At 37.6% G+C, this 22,099-nt stretch overlaps 1 protein-coding gene across 1 annotated transcript in view; it reads left to right on the top strand.

Annotated features, from left to right (window-relative positions):
* Positions 1–22,099, top strand: part of IL1RAPL1 (interleukin 1 receptor accessory protein like 1) — a gene marked incomplete at both ends in the record, with an annotated part of 1,089,212 nt that overhangs the window by 546,073 nt on the left and 521,040 nt on the right. Inside the window, one exon of the mRNA XM_080718753.1 lies at positions 20,827–21,013. Within this exon, the coding sequence (XP_080574879.1) occupies positions 20,827–21,013 (187 nt within the window). The remainder of the gene's footprint in view (positions 1–20,826; positions 21,014–22,099) is intronic.

The following is a 22,099-nucleotide window of genomic DNA, read 5'->3' on the forward strand; positions in this document are numbered from 1 at the left end:
AATTTCTGGCTTTAGAAATTCTCAGGTCATAATGCTAACCCTTTGGTGATAATCAATTTTGTGCTTTTACAACAAAATAAATGAGGCTGGGTAATTATTTTTATAAAAAATGGAATTTATTTTCTCACAGTTCCATAGGCTGGGAAGCCCAGGATCAAAAGGCAAACATCTGATGAGGTCTTTTTTGCTACTCCTTCAACATGACAGAAGGACAAATAGAAAGAACCCACTTCAGCAGGTCATTTTTGTAGCGCTATCAAAGAATCCATGAGGACGTAACCTCTCATGACTTAAACATTGCTGGTTAGAATCTAGTTCCCAACAAAGTTTCTTCAGGGATTAAGTTTCCAACACATGAATTTGAGGGGACACATTCAGAGCATAGTATCTGCTTTTCTTTTTGTAAGAAGTCAATACTTTGAGCTCAGGAGGAGGTGGGCAATGAGAAAGCTCCTGCTGCTGACTCAGAGAAGGCAGAGAATACCTCTGAAAGTGCCATTTCTTTGGTTGAGTACTCATCTTTTGCTTGTTATAGGATGGCTATTTAAAAAATTCTGTCTGACACAGGCTCCTTGTAATTTAGCCTTCATTTATTCCCTGTCTCTCCTAAGTTTGACTAGCTCTTGTTACATATCTTTCTGTTGTTTGTCACCGTTTATTTGGAGTTTTCTGAATTTATGATTCTCAGTGTTTTCCCAGTTCTACAATTGCTTGTTCAAGTATAAAATTCCTTTTAAGAGTGTCGAGTTACAATTTTCCTCTGCTCTGTGAATGTGGATGCGTATGACTGTGTTTTTGCAGTGGTTTTATTTGCCAAACTGGTGAGGTGCTGGCTAGGGAATTGCATGGCTTACTTGAATTTGTAGTTCAAGAGCACTTTCTTTTGTTACCATTTATGACATGTATATTTTGTGATGGTGGCATTTTATTTTTTATGGCACTGGGAATTGTGGGGATTGAACTAGGGGCACTCTACCTCTAAGCTACATACTGCAACCCCTTTTAGTTTTTGTTTGAAGCTGGGTCTTTCTAGGTTGCTGAGAGCCCTTGCTAAATTGCTGATGCTTGTCTCAAACCTGTGATCTTTCTTTCTCAGCCTCCAAAGTAATGGGATTATAGGCATGGCATGTGCCACCATGCCTGACTGCTAGTAGTAGTATTTTATTTTATTTTATTTTATTTTTTATGGTACTGGGGATAGAACCCAGGGGCATTCTACCACTGAGCTACACACCCAGCCCTACTTTTTATTCTTTATTTTGAAAGAGGGTCTCATTGAGTTGTAAAGGACCTCACTAAGTAGTTGTGGCTGGCCAGGAACCACAATCCTCCAGTCTCAGCCTCCAGAATGCTGGGATTATAAGTGTGTGCCACCATGCCCAGCTTGGTAGTAGTATTTTAGATAAGTGGTGTAGTGTTTTGCAGATTTAGCTGCTTCTGATTCTTTGATATTACCTTGGTTCATTGAGGTCTTTTAGTTTTAGTCATTTCCTTTTCTCCCTTACCACTGTGTCAGTCAACTTTCCTTCACTGTCACAAAGTACGTGAGATAAAGCAATGTATATGAGGAAATATTTTCTTTGGCTCATAATATTAGAGGCTTCAGTCCATGGTATTTTGCCTCCACTGCTTTTAGGCCTGTGGCAGGAAAGAATATCATGATGAAAAGCACATGGTAGAGAAAGCTTATGGCACCATCTTATGGCAGCTGGGGTGGTAAGAGAGAACGAGAGAGAAGAGAGAAGAGAGAACCAGAGACAAAAGATACCTTCAGGGACACAGACCCAGCGACCTACTGCCTCCCAGTAGGTTCCGCATCCTAAACTGCAGGGTGGCTATGCTTCAAGGTGGGAATTTTCCACCATTGATCTGTACTCTCATTAGAATTTTACCTACTTTTTAAAAAGCACAGCGTTTATTCTGTTGCTTTGTACATTGCCAGCACAATGCTGTCATCCATCAGAGGCACAGCACTACTTCATTCTGAGTATCACTTGGCAACTTTAGATCACTCCAGAGGAAATTAGAAACAATGACAGATACATAGGGAAATTCTAGCATTTAATGTGAAAGAAGAGAATGAATAAAGCTACCAAGGAAAATGAGTAAGTTCTTTTAATAAAAATCTCAAGTAGAATGAGCACCAAAGATTATTAAAATCCATAGGTTCATTAATAGAAATACTACCATAGAGTATGTATGTACATGGGAATATATACCAGTGTCAATCTGGGTGCTCTGTATTGGGAGGGAGAGAAATGGGAAGGGAAGGTGCCAAAGAACGTATGCATGTATGTTACTGTCAACATGATTTACATTATAATGTAAGACTTTAATGCAACAATAAACGCACAAAAAAATCCATACAGTACTTAAGTCAAGTTTATTGACAAACTCAGTAGCAATATTTACCTTCATGGTGGAAAGAAAATTTAGAAAGTTAGAAAGAGATGAATCTATATTGAGAAAGTTAGAATAGTTTGGATTTCTGAAATATTTTTGCAAATGAAGAGAAGGAGGCAATTAGCAGGTAGAAATAGAGGATACACTTGTGCACTCAAAGGAAAAATATGTGAAAATTCTTCCAATAATACAATAATGGACCAGGTAAATATAGCATGTGTAATATTATCAATAATATAATCTTAAAATTTTAGGAAAGGACACAAACTTTCACATAAATTTTATTTGACAAATGGGAAAGTAACATACCCAAAGCCACAATTCAGATTAATTACTTATTCATGTTATATGCTTTATACATTATATACATAATAAACAGTAAATAATGACACCAGTAACTACAAAGTCAAATTATGCAGGAGTATTTCATACAATTTGGATTCCAAATAAATCTATATTAGTAAAGGAAAGCCAGAAGCCAGAAGCAATGTAATAGCTTTTGCAAATTAGCCACCAAGGTAGTCAATTACAATTGTATTTAATAGACTGGTAAGCGGAGGGGTTTTTTGAGAGTGGGAATGATTACAATGCTGTTGCATAAATCAGACCTTTTGGAAAGCACTCAAGAAAAAGATGTCCAGTTAATCATTATGATATTACTCATGTGAGTATAAAGAATAATTTGGGAAAACCCTGCATCCTCAGGAGACAATATAATTGGGTTGAAGTTCCATATTACATAAAAGTACTCTCTCTACTTTCTTTTTCTTACTATTATCATAATGGACTTTTAAGGAAGAAGTAACATTGTAACTGGAAATCATAGAGACCATAAAGCTATTCTCAATTCTTTGTAGCAGTTGTTTTATATGAGAAGAACATGAGAAATAATCTTATAGAATTGACAGGAAAGTAGTCTTGACAGCTGACTATTGCAAAGTCTCCTGTGTAATTACTCCACTTCCCCTCTGGCCAGGGATAAGTGTTTTTCAAATGACCCATACTTTTGAACATACTGAATTTCAAAATGTCTGTTCCATGTATACAGCTTTTGACATCCACAAATATTTAACTATCCAATTTTTTAATCTCCTCGGTGATTCATCCATCTAAAGCTAAGAGAAGAGAGCAGAGCTAATAACACATAAGCCCTCATTCGTGCTCTTTTATTTATTTTTCTTCCTACTGCTGCATCTAGGGATGCCTTCCACTTTGTGCCTCTGTGTCAACTGCAGTACTTTCTGACAATAATATGAGACAAGATTGACTGAATTTCTAATGTATGGGACTTTACTCCCAGAAAGACTACTCTATTCATATTGTGCCTTTCTGTAAAAATGAACAGTTGGATCTGGAGAACAGAAATGGAAGAGGGCTGTATTCGTAGTAGGATAAGGAGATTAAGTAGGAAGAGCTATGTGATTTATCTCTTTTATTATATGCTGCTGAAAAAAAGAATAGGCTTTTAAAAAGTGGTGACCTTGATATAAATTTCATATTTAGGCAGTGGTGAAATATTGTGAATGACAAAGGGTACATGCAACAGCACTGGACAAAAGTGAGAGGACGTGAGACAGATATAGTAAGGTTAACAATAATCTAAGGAGTTAATCCATTAATGCAAATAATAGTGACAGCAATAATACATGAAAGGTAGCATTTTATCCATTACCAAATATGTTTGTATCAGGATGCTGTTTACTTCTCATGGCAACTCTGTGAGATTAAATATTCTTATAGATTTATGACCAGGTAACTGAATTTCAGGAAAGATAAGCTACTTACCAAAGGTCACACAGCTTATTAATGAATCCCTTTGCCCATGCAAACAACCTCTTTCTTCATGTACTCTGTAGCATATTTGAATAAAGATTAGACTCACTTGTGTTTCATTTCTAACACTTTTAATTATGTCTTCAGTTTAACTATGACATTATATTCTGGCAATAGTGATGTAAAGTGTTTTATCTTACATTGTCATTGTTGGAATGAATCCTTTATATAGTTGTTTGTGCACGTGCGTGTATATGTGTTTGTGAGTGTGTGTATACATATATATATGTGTGTATATATGTATACATATATACGTATATATATACGTATATATATATACATATGTATATATGTATATATGTATATGTATGTATGTATGTATACATATATATATGTGTGTGTGTGTATATATATATATATATGTCAAACTATTATAGTGTTTTGTTTTTCTACAAGTTATCTACTTTTCCAAGTAATGTTATTAGGCTGCTGGTATTTAAACCATTTGTTATTTTAATGAATAGTTGTTGATTCAGATTAATGGCTTTCATTTCTAGTAAGAAAAGTCTAAAAATTAGAATGGACTTGATTGATACCAAAATTATATAGAAAGGCATGGAAAGGAAGCCAACTGTGAAATGTGCCTAAATCATATAGAAAAAAAATTATTTCTTCCAATCTAATTCTGCTTTTAAATTAAACTAATTCACAGTTTAATTCTGTTCTTCTTCCCTTCTTTGGCTTTAGATATAAATAAGAGGTTTTCATCATAGAAAGCAAAATGTAAACTTACCTTAATTTATTAAATTGGTCATGGTTATACAGTGTTATGTATAATATTTCCAAATATACATCTATATAGTATGTTTAGCCCTTACTTTTACCTCATGGAGAACCTGTAGGAATTTATGCATTATGAGGACTAAACACTGAGACATTTCTCCTAAGCTGTGGTGTTGTCCAGGACCTAGTTAGTTAAAGCAAATACATTCTAGATATTTTAGTAAGAGGAATTTAATATGAGAAATTAATTTTAAATATGCTGGAAGAATTTAAATTCCCCATAAGTTAGCAATATCAGGAAATTTGTATAGCCCCTATATCTGGAGGGCCAAAGAAGTGAAGGAAGTGGTGGTATCAAGCCCAGAAGCTGAAACAATAGATTCTTTCTTGGAAAAATCTAACTGGTTGTGAGGAATTCTCAGGAAAGAAAAAACTATGCATGGAATCAAGTGTTTTAAAAGACAGGTAAGATTCCCTTTCTCATGGCTTTTAAACTGTTTTGTAAGGCCAGGCATGGTGGCGCATGCTTGTAATACCCACTCTTGGGAGGGGGAGACAGGAGGATCGCGCAGGTTCAAAGCCAGCCTCGCTGGCTTAAGAGACCCTGTTTCCAAATAAAATTATAAAATAGATCTGGGAGTGTAGCCTGGAGATAGAAGGGTTTCCAGGAACCCCAGTACCACTAAAATAAATAAATAAATAAATAAATAAATAAATAAATAAATAAATAAAAACTGTTTTGGAAGAGAAAATACTTCTACAAAAAATCAATAAAGGTTAATTAGTGACAATGGATGAGATAAATATGTAACAGTATATTCTAAAGAAGTATAAGCCTTTAATATCTTTGTGAATTTTTGCTTTACTTTGAATTCTTAAATGTTGCATTGCAATATTATTTATCTTAATTATTGAGTTTTCACACTTCTCCATAATCATCTGATGCCAGTTCTATTATGGGAATAGTTTTTTTTAATTAATTTATTTTTTAAATTGGTGCATTGTAGTCATGTATCAATCACATTGGAGTACAAGACTTGAGAGGATATACAAGCACACATCATCCAATTAGCCCTCCTCCAGCCCCCATCCCATTCCCTCCCCCTCCCTCCATCCCACGCTTCTTTGGTGATTTACTTTGATACATTTGTTTATGTACCTCCTGCGTTTTAAAGAGGCTCCGTCCTCCAGTATTACATACCCTCTGATTGGTCACTTTAGTTGCTTCACTATAGGGCCCTTTCTATAGCTCAACCTCTTCCTGTTGCCCTTTTCCTCCTAGTTATTGCTGATTAAGAGAAGCGTCTGATTTATATTTTCTGCGATATTTCTCTGTGCATGCTGCGTTGCAAGTACCGATCCCACTCTTGATGGTCCCAGTAGTGGCCTGGCTACTCAGTGGACTGATCCAGACCTCGCTGGCTCAAGCAGCGGCCTTGCCTCATGGGAGGCCCCAGTTCTGGTCTCGCTGGCCCCTGCACCGGTCTAACCCCTAAGCTGGCTTTGGTCCCGGCCTTGGAGGCCGCAGGAGTGAACTTGCCTCATGCCAGGCTCCGATGCTGGCCATTGGCCCCTGCACCGGCCTAACCCCTTGGCAGGATTCCAATCCCGGCCTCGAAGGCCCCAGCACCGGCCTAGCCTCACGGCAGGCTCCAATGCTGGCCTCGTTGGCCCCAGCACCGGCCTAACCCCTCGGCAGGTTCCGTTCCCGGGTTAAGAGGCCCCAGCACTGGCCTCGCCTCACGGCAGGCTCCGATGCCAGCCTGCTGGCCCCAGCACCAGTCTAGCCCTTCGGGAGGTTGTTATCCTGACCTTGGAGGCCCCAGTACCGGCCTTGCCTTATGGCAGGCTCCGATGCCGGCCTCGCTGGCCCCAGCACCGGCCTAACCCCTCGGCAGGCTCTTATCCTGGCCTCGGAGGCCCCAGTACCGGCCTTGCCTCAAGGCAGGCTCCGATGCCAGCCTCACTGGCCCCAGCACCGGCCTAACCCCTCGGCAGGCTCCAATCCCAGCCTCGGAGGCCCCAGCACTGGTCATGCCTCACGGCAGGCTCCGATGCCGGCCTCACTGGCCCCAGCATTGGCCTAATCCCTCGGCAGGCTCTTATCCTGGTCTCGAGGCCCCAGTACCAGCCTTGCCTCAAGGCAGGCTCCGATGCCGGCCTCACTGGCCCCAGCACCGGTCTAACCCCTCGGCCAGCTCTGATACTGGCCTCGGAGGTCCCAGCACCGGCCATGCCTCACGGCAGGCTGCGATACTGGCCTCACTGGCTCCAGCACCGGCCTAACCCCTCAGCAGGCTCTTACCCCGGCCTAGGAGGCCCCAGTACCGGCCTTGCCTCAAGGCAGGCTGTGATGCCAGCCTCGCTGGCCGCAACACTGGCCTAACCCCTCGGCAGGCTCCGATCACGGCCTTGGAGGCCCCAGCACTGGTCATGCCTCATGGCAGGCTCCAATGCCGGCCTCGCTGGCCCCAGCACTGGCCTAAGCCCTCAGCAGGCTCTTATCCTGGCCTCGGAGGCCCCAGCACCAGCCTAGCCTCACGGCAGGCTCCGATGTTGGCCTCGCTAGCCCCAGCACCGACCTAAACCTCAGCAGGCTCTTATCCCGGCCTGGAGGCCCCAGTACCGGCCTTGTCTCATGGCAGGCTCCGATGCCGGCCTCACTGGCCCCAGCACTGGCCTAACCCCTCGGCAGGCTATTATCCTGGCCTCGGAGGCCCCAGTACCAGCCTTGCCTCACGGCAGGCTCCGATGCCAGCCTCGCTGGCCCCAGCACCGGCCTAACCCCTCAGCAGGTTCCGGACCCGACCTCGGAGGCCCCAGCACAAGCCTTGCCTCATGTCAGGCTCCATTGCTGGCCTTGCTGGCCCCAGCATCGGTCTAAACCCTCGGCAGATTCCAATCCCGGCCACGGAGGCCTCAGTAGTGGCCTTGCCTCACAGCAAGCTCCGATGTCGGCCACTGGCCCTGGCGCCCGCCTAACCCCTTAGCAGGTTCCGATCACTGTCTCTGTGGTTATTATTTCAAAGGTTCCAGGTGTAATGTATCAGATCTCTGCCTCCCCTGAGTATTGGCCACTGGCATTGCCACTGCCTACACCGTTTCAAATCCTTCCCAGGCTCTTTTTCCACTCTGAATGTTGTCCAGTGTTCCTAAGCATGCATGATGGTAGCATTCGACATTTGGTGCAATTTCTCCAAAAAAATAAAGTTGGTAAGATCCGGGTTCTGCTTCTCCTGAATACAAGTCTCCACCACCATCGTGGAGAACTCTTTCAACACCGCATTTCTCCTTGGTCTCTGCCACACTTTCTCCTTACAGATGATGTCTGAGATTCTTAACAATATAGAGAAATAGCAGTCCTCTTTCACGGCGAATTTTTCCATAAGTTCCAGTGCATTTAGATAAGTTTTGTCTGCATCTCCAGTGTCCTGGCATCCATAATGGCTTTCTTACCTCCTCTCCGATATTTTTCTTTATCTTTTTCTGTTCTGGGCCCGGTTTCTCCAGGGGTCTGGCGTGCTACTCGCAGTTCTGCCAGGGCCCAGAGTCCCGCGACCCGGGCCCCATCTGGCGTGCCCTGCGCGCGACCCCCGCCCAGAACCCAGCGTCTTACTGGGCCTGGTTTCTCCAGGGGTCTGGCGTGCTATGCGCAGTTCGGCCCGGGGCCCAGAGTCCCGCGACCCGGGCCCCATCTGGCGTGCCCCGCGTGCGACCCCCGCCTAGAACCCAGCGTCTTACTGGGCCCGGTTTCTCCAGAGGTCTGGCGTGCTAGGCGCAGTTCGGCCTGGGGCCCAGAGAGCCGGCATGCCCCGCGTGCGACCCCCGCCCAGAACCCAGCGTCTTACTGGGCCAGGTTTCTCCAGGGGTCTGTATGGGAATAGTTTTGAAATGAACATGAGAGTGCAGATGGCTTCTTGACATAATGGTTTTATTTCTTTTGAATATACATATCATAGTGGGATTACTGTATTATTTGGTAGCTCTACTTTTAACTTTTGAGGAACTTCCATACTATTTTCTGTAATATTTCTACTATTTTTATATTTTTATTGAAAATTGTAATTTTACATGATAGTCATGTTCAGAGACACAGCATTTTTCTTTCTGGATTCCCCCTTACATGCCCTTATCCCCTGCATGCTGGTGATATTGGTAGTGATAACTTTATATATGGATATAACATTATTTGAACTGTAACCTTCATCTATTTTTTTCTCCTCTCCCCACCTCCCTCCCCCAGTCCCCTTTTACTATTTTATTAATCTACCTCCCTCCTTATTTATCTGAAGTTTCTTGTGTTTCCCTTTTTCTCTTGTTCTTTTTTATGGCTAAGTAAAATGCCATTGTGTGCATATACCATATTTTTCTTATTCATTCATCTGTTGACAGGCACCTAGGTTGCTTCCATAATTTGACTCTTGTGAACTGTGCTGCTGTAAACATGGATATACATATATCACTATAATATTTTTACGTTAATTTTTCTGGAGATACACTGAAGAGTTCTGTAACTATGTCATATAGTAATTCTACTTCTAATCTTTTGAAGAACCTCCGGAGTGGTTATACTAGTTTTCAATCTCACCAAGGAGTAGATACTTCTCAATAGAAGAAATATAATTAACCAATAAATATGTGAAAATTTTTTCAGTATCTTTAGCAAGACAAAAATAGCTCTACTATTTTACATTCCTATCAACAGTGTGCAAAGGTGCTCTGTTTTCCACATCTTCACTGACACTTGCAATCATTAGTATATTTTATATAATAGCCATGCCTCCTGGGGTAAAGTGCTACATCATGATGGTTTTTATTTGAGTTTCTCTGATGACTAATAATATTAAGTATTTTTGTGTACCTGTTGACTATTCAAATGCTATCTTTTGAGAAATCTTTATTTTTCCAGTTCTTTTGATAAAAGGATGTTTCTCTCTATATAAACCTTTGATCATGAGTTTTGGTAAACATTACATCTGTAAAAGTATACTAGTAACCATAGGCTGGAGATACACATCTGTATTTAATTCATGAAATAGTTTTAGCTTCTGTCTTCTGTGTATAATTAGGAATATAAGTATACTCTATAATGAAGGCTACTTATTATATTAAGTTTATTTTACATATTACTTATATTATTTATTTATTTATTTATTTATTTATTTATTTATTTATTTTTGGTGGTACTGGGGTTCCTGGAAGCCCTTCTACCTCCGGGCTACACTCCCAGACCTATTTTTACATTTTTATTTGGAAACAGAGTCTCCTAAGCCAGTGTGCGCTGCTGGCTTCGAACCTGTGCGATCCTCCTGTCTCTGCCTCCCAAGCGCGGGGATTACAAGCGTCACCCACCACGCCCGGCTATATTATTTATTTTGAAGTCAAGGAAAACAAAGTTCTCAGAACATATTGACCTGAAAATAAAACTGAAAACAGTATATACCATCATGACATTTTATAATATTTAGGGTCATGCAAGTGGAAAAAATTGAATTTGGGGGGCTATTTCCTGACCTTGCGCATATTTTCTTTATATATAATAGGGAAAGAAGTTAAAAAACTAAATTAACTTTAAAAAATCAATTTGTTAGTTGGTAACATTTCAACAAACTCAGACAGTTCTCTGTCATCTTTAAGTTTCAATATAATTTTTGTTTTGCTCTGTTGGAGGTTTTTCTAAGAATGTTTTACTCTGAAATAAGGAGGAGTTCACAGGATGAACTCACCATGTACATATACCCCAGTTAACTTCTCCACCACAAGAGACCAGGAATTGTTCTTCTTTATTTCCAAGATTTAAAAATTCAAGAAGTATTATGATCATCTTAGAAAAAGCTGGCTATGCAGAGCTTGGTATTTTAGTTAGCTCTTTAGTTGCTGTGACCAAAATACCTTACAAGAACAACTTAGAAAATAAGCAATTTATTCAGTCTTACAGTTTCAGAGGTTTAGTCTAAGTTAACCAGTTCCATGGCAGAAACGTCACAGCAATGGCAGGTCATGATAGAGGAAAGCTACTCTCAGCTCATGGAGGCAAAAGCAGAAGGAAAGAGGAACTGTCCAGGGACAGACACAGTCCTCAAGACCCCAGTCCCAGTGACTCACTTCCTCCAGCTATGTCCCACCTCTAAGCCTGGCTGCATTGCCAACACATGAGCTTTCCTGTGGGATGATACCCCATATCCAAACCATAGCACTTGGAGAACAGTAGTAGGTTTTCAGGTGACATGAATATGACTTCAATATCTATCCTCTATTTTCCTTCTCTTTTACATCAAGAAGGACAACTATGATTAGAAAAAAGCCCTTCTGTGTATATGGTGAGATAAGAATTTCATCCAGTGAATATGTGTAATTATTCAGTGCCAAGGAGTCTTTTCAACTCTTTTTTTTTTTAACATTTTTTCCTGGGCCTGAAAGACACATCTCCTTACCATTTCTGCCGTTAAGAAGTGTGCTATTTCAGAGCCAAGCATAGTGGCACATGCTTGTAACCCCAGTAATTGTGAGGCTAAGACAGGAAGATTGCAGGATTGAGGCCAGCCTCAGCTACTTAGTGAGGCCCTCTGCAAATTGGCGAGACCCTGTTTCTAAATAAAGAATAAAAAAATAGGGGTGGAGGTTTATCTCAGAGGTAGAATGCCCCTGGGGTCAATCCTCAGTACCACAAAAATAAAATTAAATTAAATGAAAATTAAAAAGAAGTATGCTACTTCAAAGAAGCATAAAATAAGAGGGTGTTAAAAACTTTTAGGGGCATATATATGTTGGGAATACATATTATATGCCTGGCACTGTATGGAGTCTTCAGCTTCCAGAATCCATTAGGTGAGCAATTTCTTACAGTGCATTATTATTCATTCATGTGAAAGCAGAAACTGAAATATTTATAAGAGGAGAAAGAGCTTAATACATTTAAATAAACATTTTTCTGGTTCTTCCAAAAGTTAAACATATCATAAACATATGCTCCAACAATTCAAATCTGGATCTAAGACCAAAAAAAAAACTGAAAGCAAGGACTCAGAAAACATGTGTACATGGATGTTCATAGCAGCATTTTTCACAATAGCTAAATTCCAGATATAAACTCAAATGTTTGTCAGCTTATGAATGAATAAACAAAATGTTGTATCTGTACAATGGGCCAACATTAGCCCAAAGCAGGTAATGATAACACATGGATGCATAACACAACACGGATGAAACCTGACAACATTAAGCTAAGTGAAAAAAATCAGACACAAAAGGCCACATTTGTCATTACCTTTATAAGATATAGCCAGAATAAATAGATGCATGAGAACAAAGCAGACGGGTGGTTTCCAGGGACTGTGAGGGGAAGGGAATTAAGAGTAATTTGCTAATGGGTATGATGTTTACTTTTATAATGATAAACATGTTTTAGAACTAGATCAAGGTGATGGTTGCAGAATATTATCAATGTACTTAGCTGTTCACTTAGAAATGGTTAATTTTATGTTGTGTAATTTTGCTGCAGTCAAAAATGTGCCTATTAGTATTCAAACAGCTAAATAAGTGGAAATAAATAATTATACATTGTGATTGTTCTGAAGAAACTAGACAGAGGGATAAAATGGATAAAGACTGAGGAAATCAGCTTCACTAAAGAAAGTATTTATAATGTGTGTGATCTTAAATCATTCTGGGCCTCAGTCTCCCTCAGTAACATGGTTGTGATTCTCCCTCTTTTTCCTTCCTTCACTCTTTGAGTCTAACAATTGAATTTTTTTGTGGTGGTGATGGTACTGGGGTTCCTGTAAGCCCTTCTACCTCTGGGCTACGCTCCCAGACAACTATTTTTTATATTTTTATTTGGAAACAGGGTCTCTTAAGCTAGTGAGACTGGCATCGAACCTGCGTGATCTTCCTGTCTCTGCCTCCCAAGCGCAGGGATTACAAGCGTGTGCCACCATGCCCAGCTAACAATTGAAATTTAAAAGTGCTCATGCTTAATAATAACTCAGAGAGATAGTGAACTAGAACTTCAAGAGCTAGGGCATCCTTAATTGTAATATTTCAGGAATGCTAGGCCAAAAAATAAAAGTGATAAAAGTATATTGGTCATTTTCTATCAGAAGAAGACTGAATAATTATTTTAAATTTATAGTGTGTAGAAGATAGTAGATGGGGTTTAATTAACCTGTTAAATTTAAAACATAGAATTGCAAATGAGAAGGCAATAAACCAGAATTGTTAGGTCTTAGCAGCTGCTCCATGGTTATACTCTATATTTTCACCAAGGACTGATTTCAACCACTGTTAAATCAATAGGTCCTTTAGAGCTCTTCTGAAAATAAAAACTAATCCAAACAAATCCCACATTTAGTGTCAGTAGCTACAAGCATAGTGTGTTAAAGAAAGATAAGATATAAAAGAGTGGCTTCGTGCCTAGTTTTAGGCATCACCATAAACACTGCTAGAGCAATAAAAATGAAAACAACAGAAGACTTTAAGATTGAAATAACATTTCAATCTTAAACATACAATCTTTAACATTTAAGGTCTAACAAACTTTAAAACACTGACTCCAAAATTGAACCGTGACATTCTTGATTTCTACAACTTCATTTTCACAACTAATAATTAGGCCGTATGGTCAAATTTATGGTTCAGGAACCACCTTCCAGACATTTCAGTTCTGATCAAGTCTGTAGCTACTGAGCTTTCAACTCTGCTGTTATTCTCCTGCTCCAGGACACTTTTCAGTGCTCAAAGTTTTGTGCCACTTAAAAATATTATGTGTTTTTATTTTTCTGCAAACAAACATTGCGGTTTTAAAAATGACCAGTGAATATTAGAGAAGACAGCATAAAACATAGAAGCATACAAAACTTAATTTTTGAGAAACAATGATCAAAAAGCTGACTTTTTTATGCAGCATTTGGTAAAGTGAGAAAAGATTATCAAATATTATGGAAATGTTATATTATTTTCCCTATGGGCCTTTGAGTTAACATAATATACAGGTTAAATGTTTAATGGTGCTGTTAGAAGATAATATATAACAATCATCTTACTGGTAATTCTTTTAGAGTAAGAGAGAAGCACCAACCCTACTATATATTATAATGCACAGGCTGAGTTATTACAGATTGCACAATAATTATGACTATGTTGTACTAAGTTATTGCATAGAATAGTTTTTAATATTTTGCCAACTATTCAGATATATACAAAATTTTTCTGCCCCCACATAATTTTTGTTCTCCTGCCTACCCTAACCAAATTTCCACACCTTATACAATGCAGTTATTCATATAAAAATAGATTTTAAGATCTCTGACAGCTCCCAATTCACGATTGTCCTCTTTTACAAAATAACACACTGATGAGAAACTGTGCCATACTGATTTCTAGAGTCTGCACTTAAAGTAATTTAAATTATATTTTTGTGCCACATATTGGGTATCTTAATTATATCTTAGAATAAATGTTAGCTCCCAATAGTTGGACTGGATTTCACATTACAATTTTCTTCTCTTTTATAAGGCAGCATCAAAGGCCATTGTTTTCAGAATTCAATCCCTTTAATATATATATTATATATTATTACGTAATATGTATATATTACGTAATATATATGTATATATATATTATATGTATATGTATATATAAGTAGAAAAATATGAAGATATCATGATATTTCATTGAAACTTCCTACTTGCTGTTTATGAGCCCTTATTAGATATTAGGGACTTTAAGGGTCTAAATTTTCAAAGGAATCCAAGCTAGATCATCTTATACTTTTCTCCACAAGACATTCACTTTGGAGTATAAGATAATATAAAACCAAGGCTAAGGGTAAATAATTTTCTTTTATTATGAACAATGCTGAATTAACATTACATAACCCTATATACAATATTTTTAAGATTTAAGTTTGGCCGAGGCAGCAGTGTATCTGTTACAAATTATAAAAGTCAAGTAAAAATGTTCTAATGATTTTACTGTAAGTCTTATAGGAGTTTTCTTCTTATCACACTTAGCCCATTTCACTTTTTTACCTGACAACAGAGAGCCAAAGCAGTCAAGCCACAGGTTTGATGATAGTGAAATACACTCTTTGCTTTAAGAATATGTAAATTTCCCTTAGGGAGAATCATGTATTTATTATGTGTCACAAGCTTGCTTCATGTTCGCTCTTCTTAGTAAATAAGACTATATAGTGTTGGTTGGATATTACTTTTTTGAGATTTTTAAATCACTCCCTGCTAAACAGAAACAGTAAACAAATATTCAAATATTGAAAGTAATCGCTTCTCAGCCTTTTGGCTAAGATCAAGTGTAGTAACAATGAAAGTAACCTGAAAATAGTGCCATCCTGGGAAGTCTGGAATTCCAGACATTACAAGACTGTTGTAAATCAGTAGTCGCCTCATAGAGCTAGCTTAAAGAAGAAGAGCTAAGTTAAAGAATAGGAATATTTGAGGGTTCTCATCCGGAGTCACTTTCTGAAGATTAGGGGTCAGTTCTAACTATAAAAGAGAAAGAGTTAATGGCTGGGGTGTCAAGTCTGTATTTTCCTTCAACTTCAGTCATTTTTGCCCAGCTCACTTAGCTATTTCAAATGAAAGGTATAAGAACTCAATCTGTTTTTTTTTTTTTTTATGCTTCACACTAATTACACAGCAAAGAACAACACATGGTGATATTTTCTAATATACCTCCCAAACAAGCACTGGGTGACTATACTACAAAATGGAAATATAAAGAAAGTTGGAATAAAGAACGCAGGGCCGATAATAAGATCTCACACTTACTGAGTGCCTACTCTAAGACAGGCACAGTCCTAATCTCTTTACATGCTTTAACATGTTTGATTTCCACATCAGCCTATGGGGTCTTTGGTATTATTTTTCCTTATACTAATGAAAAAAAGCCTGAGAATTCAAGTCACATTGCCTTGCTTTTAAAAATAATGAATATTTGAGTTAGAATCTGAACACCTGCATTGGGCTTTGGAGTTCTTTCTCTTAATTTGACCCCACCTTTCTAAAAAACGTGTTTGGCATCTGAGACAAGGAAGTGTGGTACAACAGACAAGAAGTAAGCATTAATTTGAGGAGAAAGAAAGCCCAAGACCCTTGGTTCTAAAAGATTTATGTGGAAGGCTCAAAATTAGAATATATTGATGCACTTCTTAGAAAGGAACTTGTTCTTTAAATATTCTACAAATATTTACAAATATTCTAAAAATATGTATTTTCTTAAACCTAAATGTTTTCTTCAGGCAGATGTAAATGTGTTCTAGAGATAATTAATAGCTTAACTTAGATAATTTTTTTCTGAAAAATAATCTTACTACCAGCCTAGAAAGAACAAACTCTAGTTTATATTGGAGCAAAATTAATAAATAATGCATGAGCAATATTGCTAGCAACCCCAAAAGGGATATCTTTTTCAATTGACTATGAAGTTCAAGCTAAACTTAAAACATTTTCTTTCCTCTTAAAGTTGTTTCTTTTTTGGTATTCTCCATGCTGAAGGATTGAATCTACCTTTCATACACTTAGCTGAGAAAAAAAAAAAAAAAACTCTTCGTTTTGTTTCCTCTGCTTCCTCACTGTCATATTGTTTTAAATCTATTTTGAGCATTGCTCATCCTTTTTACCACAATGGAAACTGCCATTTTGAGGTTAATTTTTTAATGAGTACTTATAGTCCAATTGGTCTTGCTGCATTTAGTTTTCCTTCCAATCCATTTTTTTCTCATTGTAATTAGAAATACTTTTCTAAGAGCTGATTTGAATCATTCCCCAATAAAAGTCCAAACTCTTTAAATAGCTTACATGTCTTTCAGTCTGGCTCCTATACATGTCTCTGGTCATTTATAGTGACTTTATAATCAAGCCACACTGTATTACTTGGGATTTTTTTAAACATATCATGTTGTTTCATGCCTTTGTATACTGTCTTTAAAATATCTCTTCTCCAAATTGCCAAATCCTTACTCATTGTTTAAGAAAATTCAAGTATTACCATTAATGAAGACTTCTTGTGTCTCCCTCTCTTCTTTCTCTCTCTCCTCTCCTCTCTCTCCTCTCCTTTCTCTCTCCTATCCTCTCTCTCTCCTCTCCTCTCTCTCTCCTCTCTTTTCTCTCCCTTCTCTCCCCTCACCTCTCCTGTTCTTCCCTCCTCCTCCTCCTCCTCCTCCTTCTTCTTCCCCCCCTCTCCCTACCCCCTGCTGGCAGCCACCCCAGAGGTATTCCACCTCTGAAATATACCCTCAACATTTTTATTTTTCAAAATGAGATTTCACTAAGTAAAAGAGGGTCTCCTTATGTTGCTGAGGTTAGCCTCAAAACTGCAATAATTATTTCTCAGCCTCCCAAGTACTAGGATTACAGGTATGCGCCCGCATTCATGGCTTATTTATTTGACAACACTTGCATATTTCATATATTTTTGTAGTATGTACTACATTGAATTTCAAATATTTCCTTGTATCTCTCTTTTCCTGAATTCTGAGAGACTGGTGATAAAAAAAAATATGTCTTATTTTAGAAAAATCTTTGAAAACTTACTCTCAGTATTGTTTTTAGACTTCTAATGTATTTTTAGTTATTGTAACTATTAGATATTTTAGAACTATTGGCAGGCTGGATATTATACGAAATGGAGATATGTACATTCAATAAAGGTTCTTCTAATTTTTGCAAATCTTTTTGTTACTCAATCTAGTATGAATAACTAAGTTAATTATTTTTTGGTCATTCTCATTGTGTCATCTTAATATTAAGGAAAAAAACCAAGAATCTAGATCAAGGATTTGGATAGTGTCAAAGAATCTTGACTCTTTCTGCATGGTTTTTGTTGCTGAGAAACACTTTGGCTATTCTGAGTTTTTTGCTGTTCCAAATGAATTTAAGAACTTATTTTTCTATGTCTATGAAGAAGGACCTTGGTAATTAATTTATCTGTAGATCACTTTTGGAAGTATGGCCATTTTGATGAAACTTATTCTACCTATCCATGAACATGGGAGATCTTTCCATCTTCTAAGGTATTCATCCATTTTTTTTCAATGACTTTAAACTGTAATACAAAGCCATATTAAAAAAAAAAAACAGCATGGTACTGGCATGAAAACAGTTACACAGACCAATGTAGCAGAATAAAAGACTCAGGAAAAAATCCACACATAGCCAATTGATTTTTGACAAAGGAGATAAAACATACAGTGGAAAAAAGATAGCCTCTTTAACAAATGATGCTGGCAAAACTGGTTAACCATATGCAGAAAAATAAAAATAAACCCAACTTTCTCAAAGTGGGATACATCAAAGACTTGGAAATTATACCAGAGACCTTGAGGCTCCTTGAAGAGGGCATACGTCCAACACTGCAACACAAAGGCACAGATAAAAACTTTCTCAACAAGACCCCAAAGGCACAGGAAACTAGAAGGTGAATCAATGCGTGGGATTGTGTTAAACTAAACAGCTTCTGTACAGCAAAGGAAACTATCAAGAACCTCAACCGAGAGCCAACAGAATGGAAGAAGATTTTTTCCAACTCTTCATCTGATATAGGACTAATATCTAGAATATACAGAGAACTCAAGTAACTCAGCACTAAGAAAACAAATAACCCATTAAAAATGGTCAAGTGAATTAAATAGACCTACTTCATTTCACGAAGGAAGAAATTCAAATAAATGCATGAAAAATGCTCAACATCATTAGCAATCAGAGAGATGAAAATCAGAACTACGCTGAGATTTGACCTAACTCCAACTATAATGGCAAACATTCAAAACACAAACAACAACAAATGCTGGTGAGAATGTAGAGAAGTGGGAACTCTAAAACATTGTTGGTGTGATTTTAAATTAGTACAATCACTTTGGAAAACAGTATGGAGGATCCTCAGAAGAATGGGAATGAACTTACCATATGATCCAGCAATACCACTTTTGGGAATCTACCCAAAAGAATGAAAACCAAACTACCAAACTAATGCACGTGTATCGATGTTCATACAGCTGCACAATTCACCATTCCCAAACTATGGAACCAGCCAAGATGGCCATCAACAGATGAATGGATTACAAAATTGTGGGATATGTACACAATAGAATTTTACTCAGCCACAAAGAAAAAGACAATTACATCATTTACAGGCAAATGGGTGGAACTGGAGGATATTATGCTAAGTGAGATTAGTCAGTCATCAAAAATAAGAAATCAAATGCTCTCTTTAATATGTGAAAGCTAGGGGAAAATGGGTCATAGGAGGAACTCTAGATAAAGAAGGAGATTCTATAGATCACCAAATAAGGCAACCTGAAGGAATTGGGGGAAGAGAAAAATTCTTTAATGTACTTGATGTGCTTTAACAAACACATCAAAATCAAACACTAAACCAAGCATGAGAAGGAGGTAGGGGGAGGGAATGGGGCAGGAATTGAATAAGGGCTAACTAGATAAGGGCTAAGAAGTGTTTTGTGTACATATGTCTCCACCTTCTTGTATCACTTTAAGATGTATGAATACAATGCAATAATAATTTTTTTAAAAAAATAATCTTGACTGACTGAGGAGGGCTTGGGGACTATTTTCTATGTTTCCAGATGCAGAGAAAGGAGGAATGACCAGTACTGAGCACCTGTGACAGAAGGAATCAATTTCTATTTACATTCTGTTTAATACTTAGAGTATTCTTCCTCTACTCCATCTGAGGCTAAAAGGGTTAAATAAATTTCCCAATATTGCAAAGAGAGTTAGCAATGAGATTTAACTATAGGAATTTAATGGTCAAGTACATGAATAAGAATTTGAACACTGAACCGAATGAGACATTATACACCAAACTTTGAACCCAGTGTTTATTTCCATTTCCCAGCACCATGAAAAACATGTTATCAGTGTTCACTGAATATCCAGAGACTTAAATAGAAAGTGTTAAGTAGTTTGATTTATGCAAAAATTTGATTTGCTCTGAACTCTTTCCCAAATGACCTCTGAACATGATTTCTTCTCTCACTTAATCGAAACTGTAAACTTGGTTTAGGATCTGGCACAGGAAAAAAAAAAAAAAAACTAAGGTGCTGATTTAATGACCTAATTTTGTAAAATCTGTCTATCAGGGAAGAGTTTTCCTTATCTAATATATTAGAATATTTCTCTCTGAAAACCTGGAGTCTAGGTCCTCATGGCTCAAGATAGAGATTTTGCAATACATTTTTGTAGCACTATGTATTTAGCCCAGGAATACTCCACCACTAATAAATACAAATAGTATTTTTTAAGTTTTTATCTTGGGACAGGGTCTCACTGAGCTTCTCAGGATGGGCTTGAACTTGTGGTCCTCTTGCCTCGGCTTCCAAAGTAGCTGGAGTTACAGGTGTAACACTGTGCCTAACTAATATGGCAGTACTTTTTTCCAAGATTGTTTTATTCCTAGACTCATCAATAACTTCTTTTACCAAGACAATCAGTACCGTAAGACTGGAGCAACATTATTTCTGCCTTTCCACTTTACTTAACAGGCCAGTTACAGTTGTTTACTTCTTTGCTGAGTTTGCCAATTTTAGTATAAACTTAAGCTTTCTCACCTAAATCTTCCTTCATTCCTTTCATTTTTCTAGATTAAAATCTCTTTTGCCCAGTCTTCATATAAAATAAAAAACTTTTTTGACAAATAAAAATAAATAAATAGCTGTATTTATAGGACCAAGCATTGTTTAGTTGGTTGACAAGAGAAAACTGCGTGGAATAAGCCAACATACCATAACATGAGTTAATCATATATTTTTTGTTTGTTTCTATGTGAGAGTTTAACACTGCAACTACTTGATTTCTGTTCACAGTAGGTCACTATATTTATTTTCCTTTATTACAGAAACTCCACTTACTGTATGAAAGTATCCATCTCACTGACAGTGGGTGAAAATGACACTGGACTCTGCTACAATTCCAAAATGAAGTATTTTGAAAAAGCTGAACTTAGTAAAAGCAAGGAAATTTCATGCCGTGACATAGAAGATTTTTTACTACCCACCAGAGAACCTGAAATCCTTTGGTATAAGGTATGAATTGTGGATTATTTTATTTTTTTACAAATAGCTTAATATGTATCTTATTCTGGGTAAAATTGGATAAAATGAAATGGGTATGATATAGTTCAATTCTATCTTTCTAGAATGCTGCAACAAATTGTGCTGAAAATTTTATGTTTTTGTTTGTAGTTCTTGTTTTGTTTGTTTGATTGTTTCTGTCTGGGTATAAGGGATTGAACCTAGGGGAATTCTACCTCCAAGCTACAATTCCAGAACTTTAATTTTTTTTTTTTAATTTTCAATCATGGTTTCACCTTATTGCCGAGGGCCTCACTAAGTTGTTGACACTGGCCATGAACCTGTGATCCTTCTGTCTCAGCCTCCCAAGTATTGGGAGTACAGGTGTGTGCCACTGTTCCTGACTTAATTTTAAGTTATTATATCAGTGGCTTTGATAAATAATTACTCAATGTTTGTATTGGCAGTCTTTTGTAATAAACTATTCTGTTTTTTTCACATCTTGTTTGTATGGATAAATGTTTCAAATTGATAATTTCAGGACCTATAATATATTGACGACTGATGTCATGGTTTTTCATATTAGCATAACAATGTCCCCAAATAAGAGGAAAAAGATTGATTTTCTGCTGTGATAAATGACACACTAGTTTTTAATTGAACATTCTATTTAGTGAAAAATCTTTATCCATATTCTAATCCTCTTAATATTTAAGCATACATATTTAAAAGAAATGGCACCTGAGAAAATGTTGTAACATTATAAAAATAGTTTTAGACCCATTTTTTTTCAAATACCAAAATAAACATTCAGCTTGAAAAGAATAATCCAGTTCCCTTTTCCCATCACATCATTGATGTTAATTGAAGCTTCACAATTAATTTTACTTTTATTTTCCAGTACTGGGGATTGAACCCAGGGATATTCTAACTCCAAGCTACACCCCCAGCCCTATTTAATTAATTAATTACTTTATTTTTGAAACACGGTCTCACTAAGTTGCAGAGGGCCTCACTAAATAGCTGAGGCTGGCCACAAACCTCCTGTCTCAGCCTCCCAAATACAGAGATTACAAGTCTAATTAAGCTCTTTGCTTA

This window comes from Muscardinus avellanarius (assembly GCF_963383645.1).
Source record: "Muscardinus avellanarius genome assembly, chromosome: X".
NCBI lineage: Eukaryota > Metazoa > Chordata > Mammalia > Rodentia > Gliridae > Muscardinus > Muscardinus avellanarius.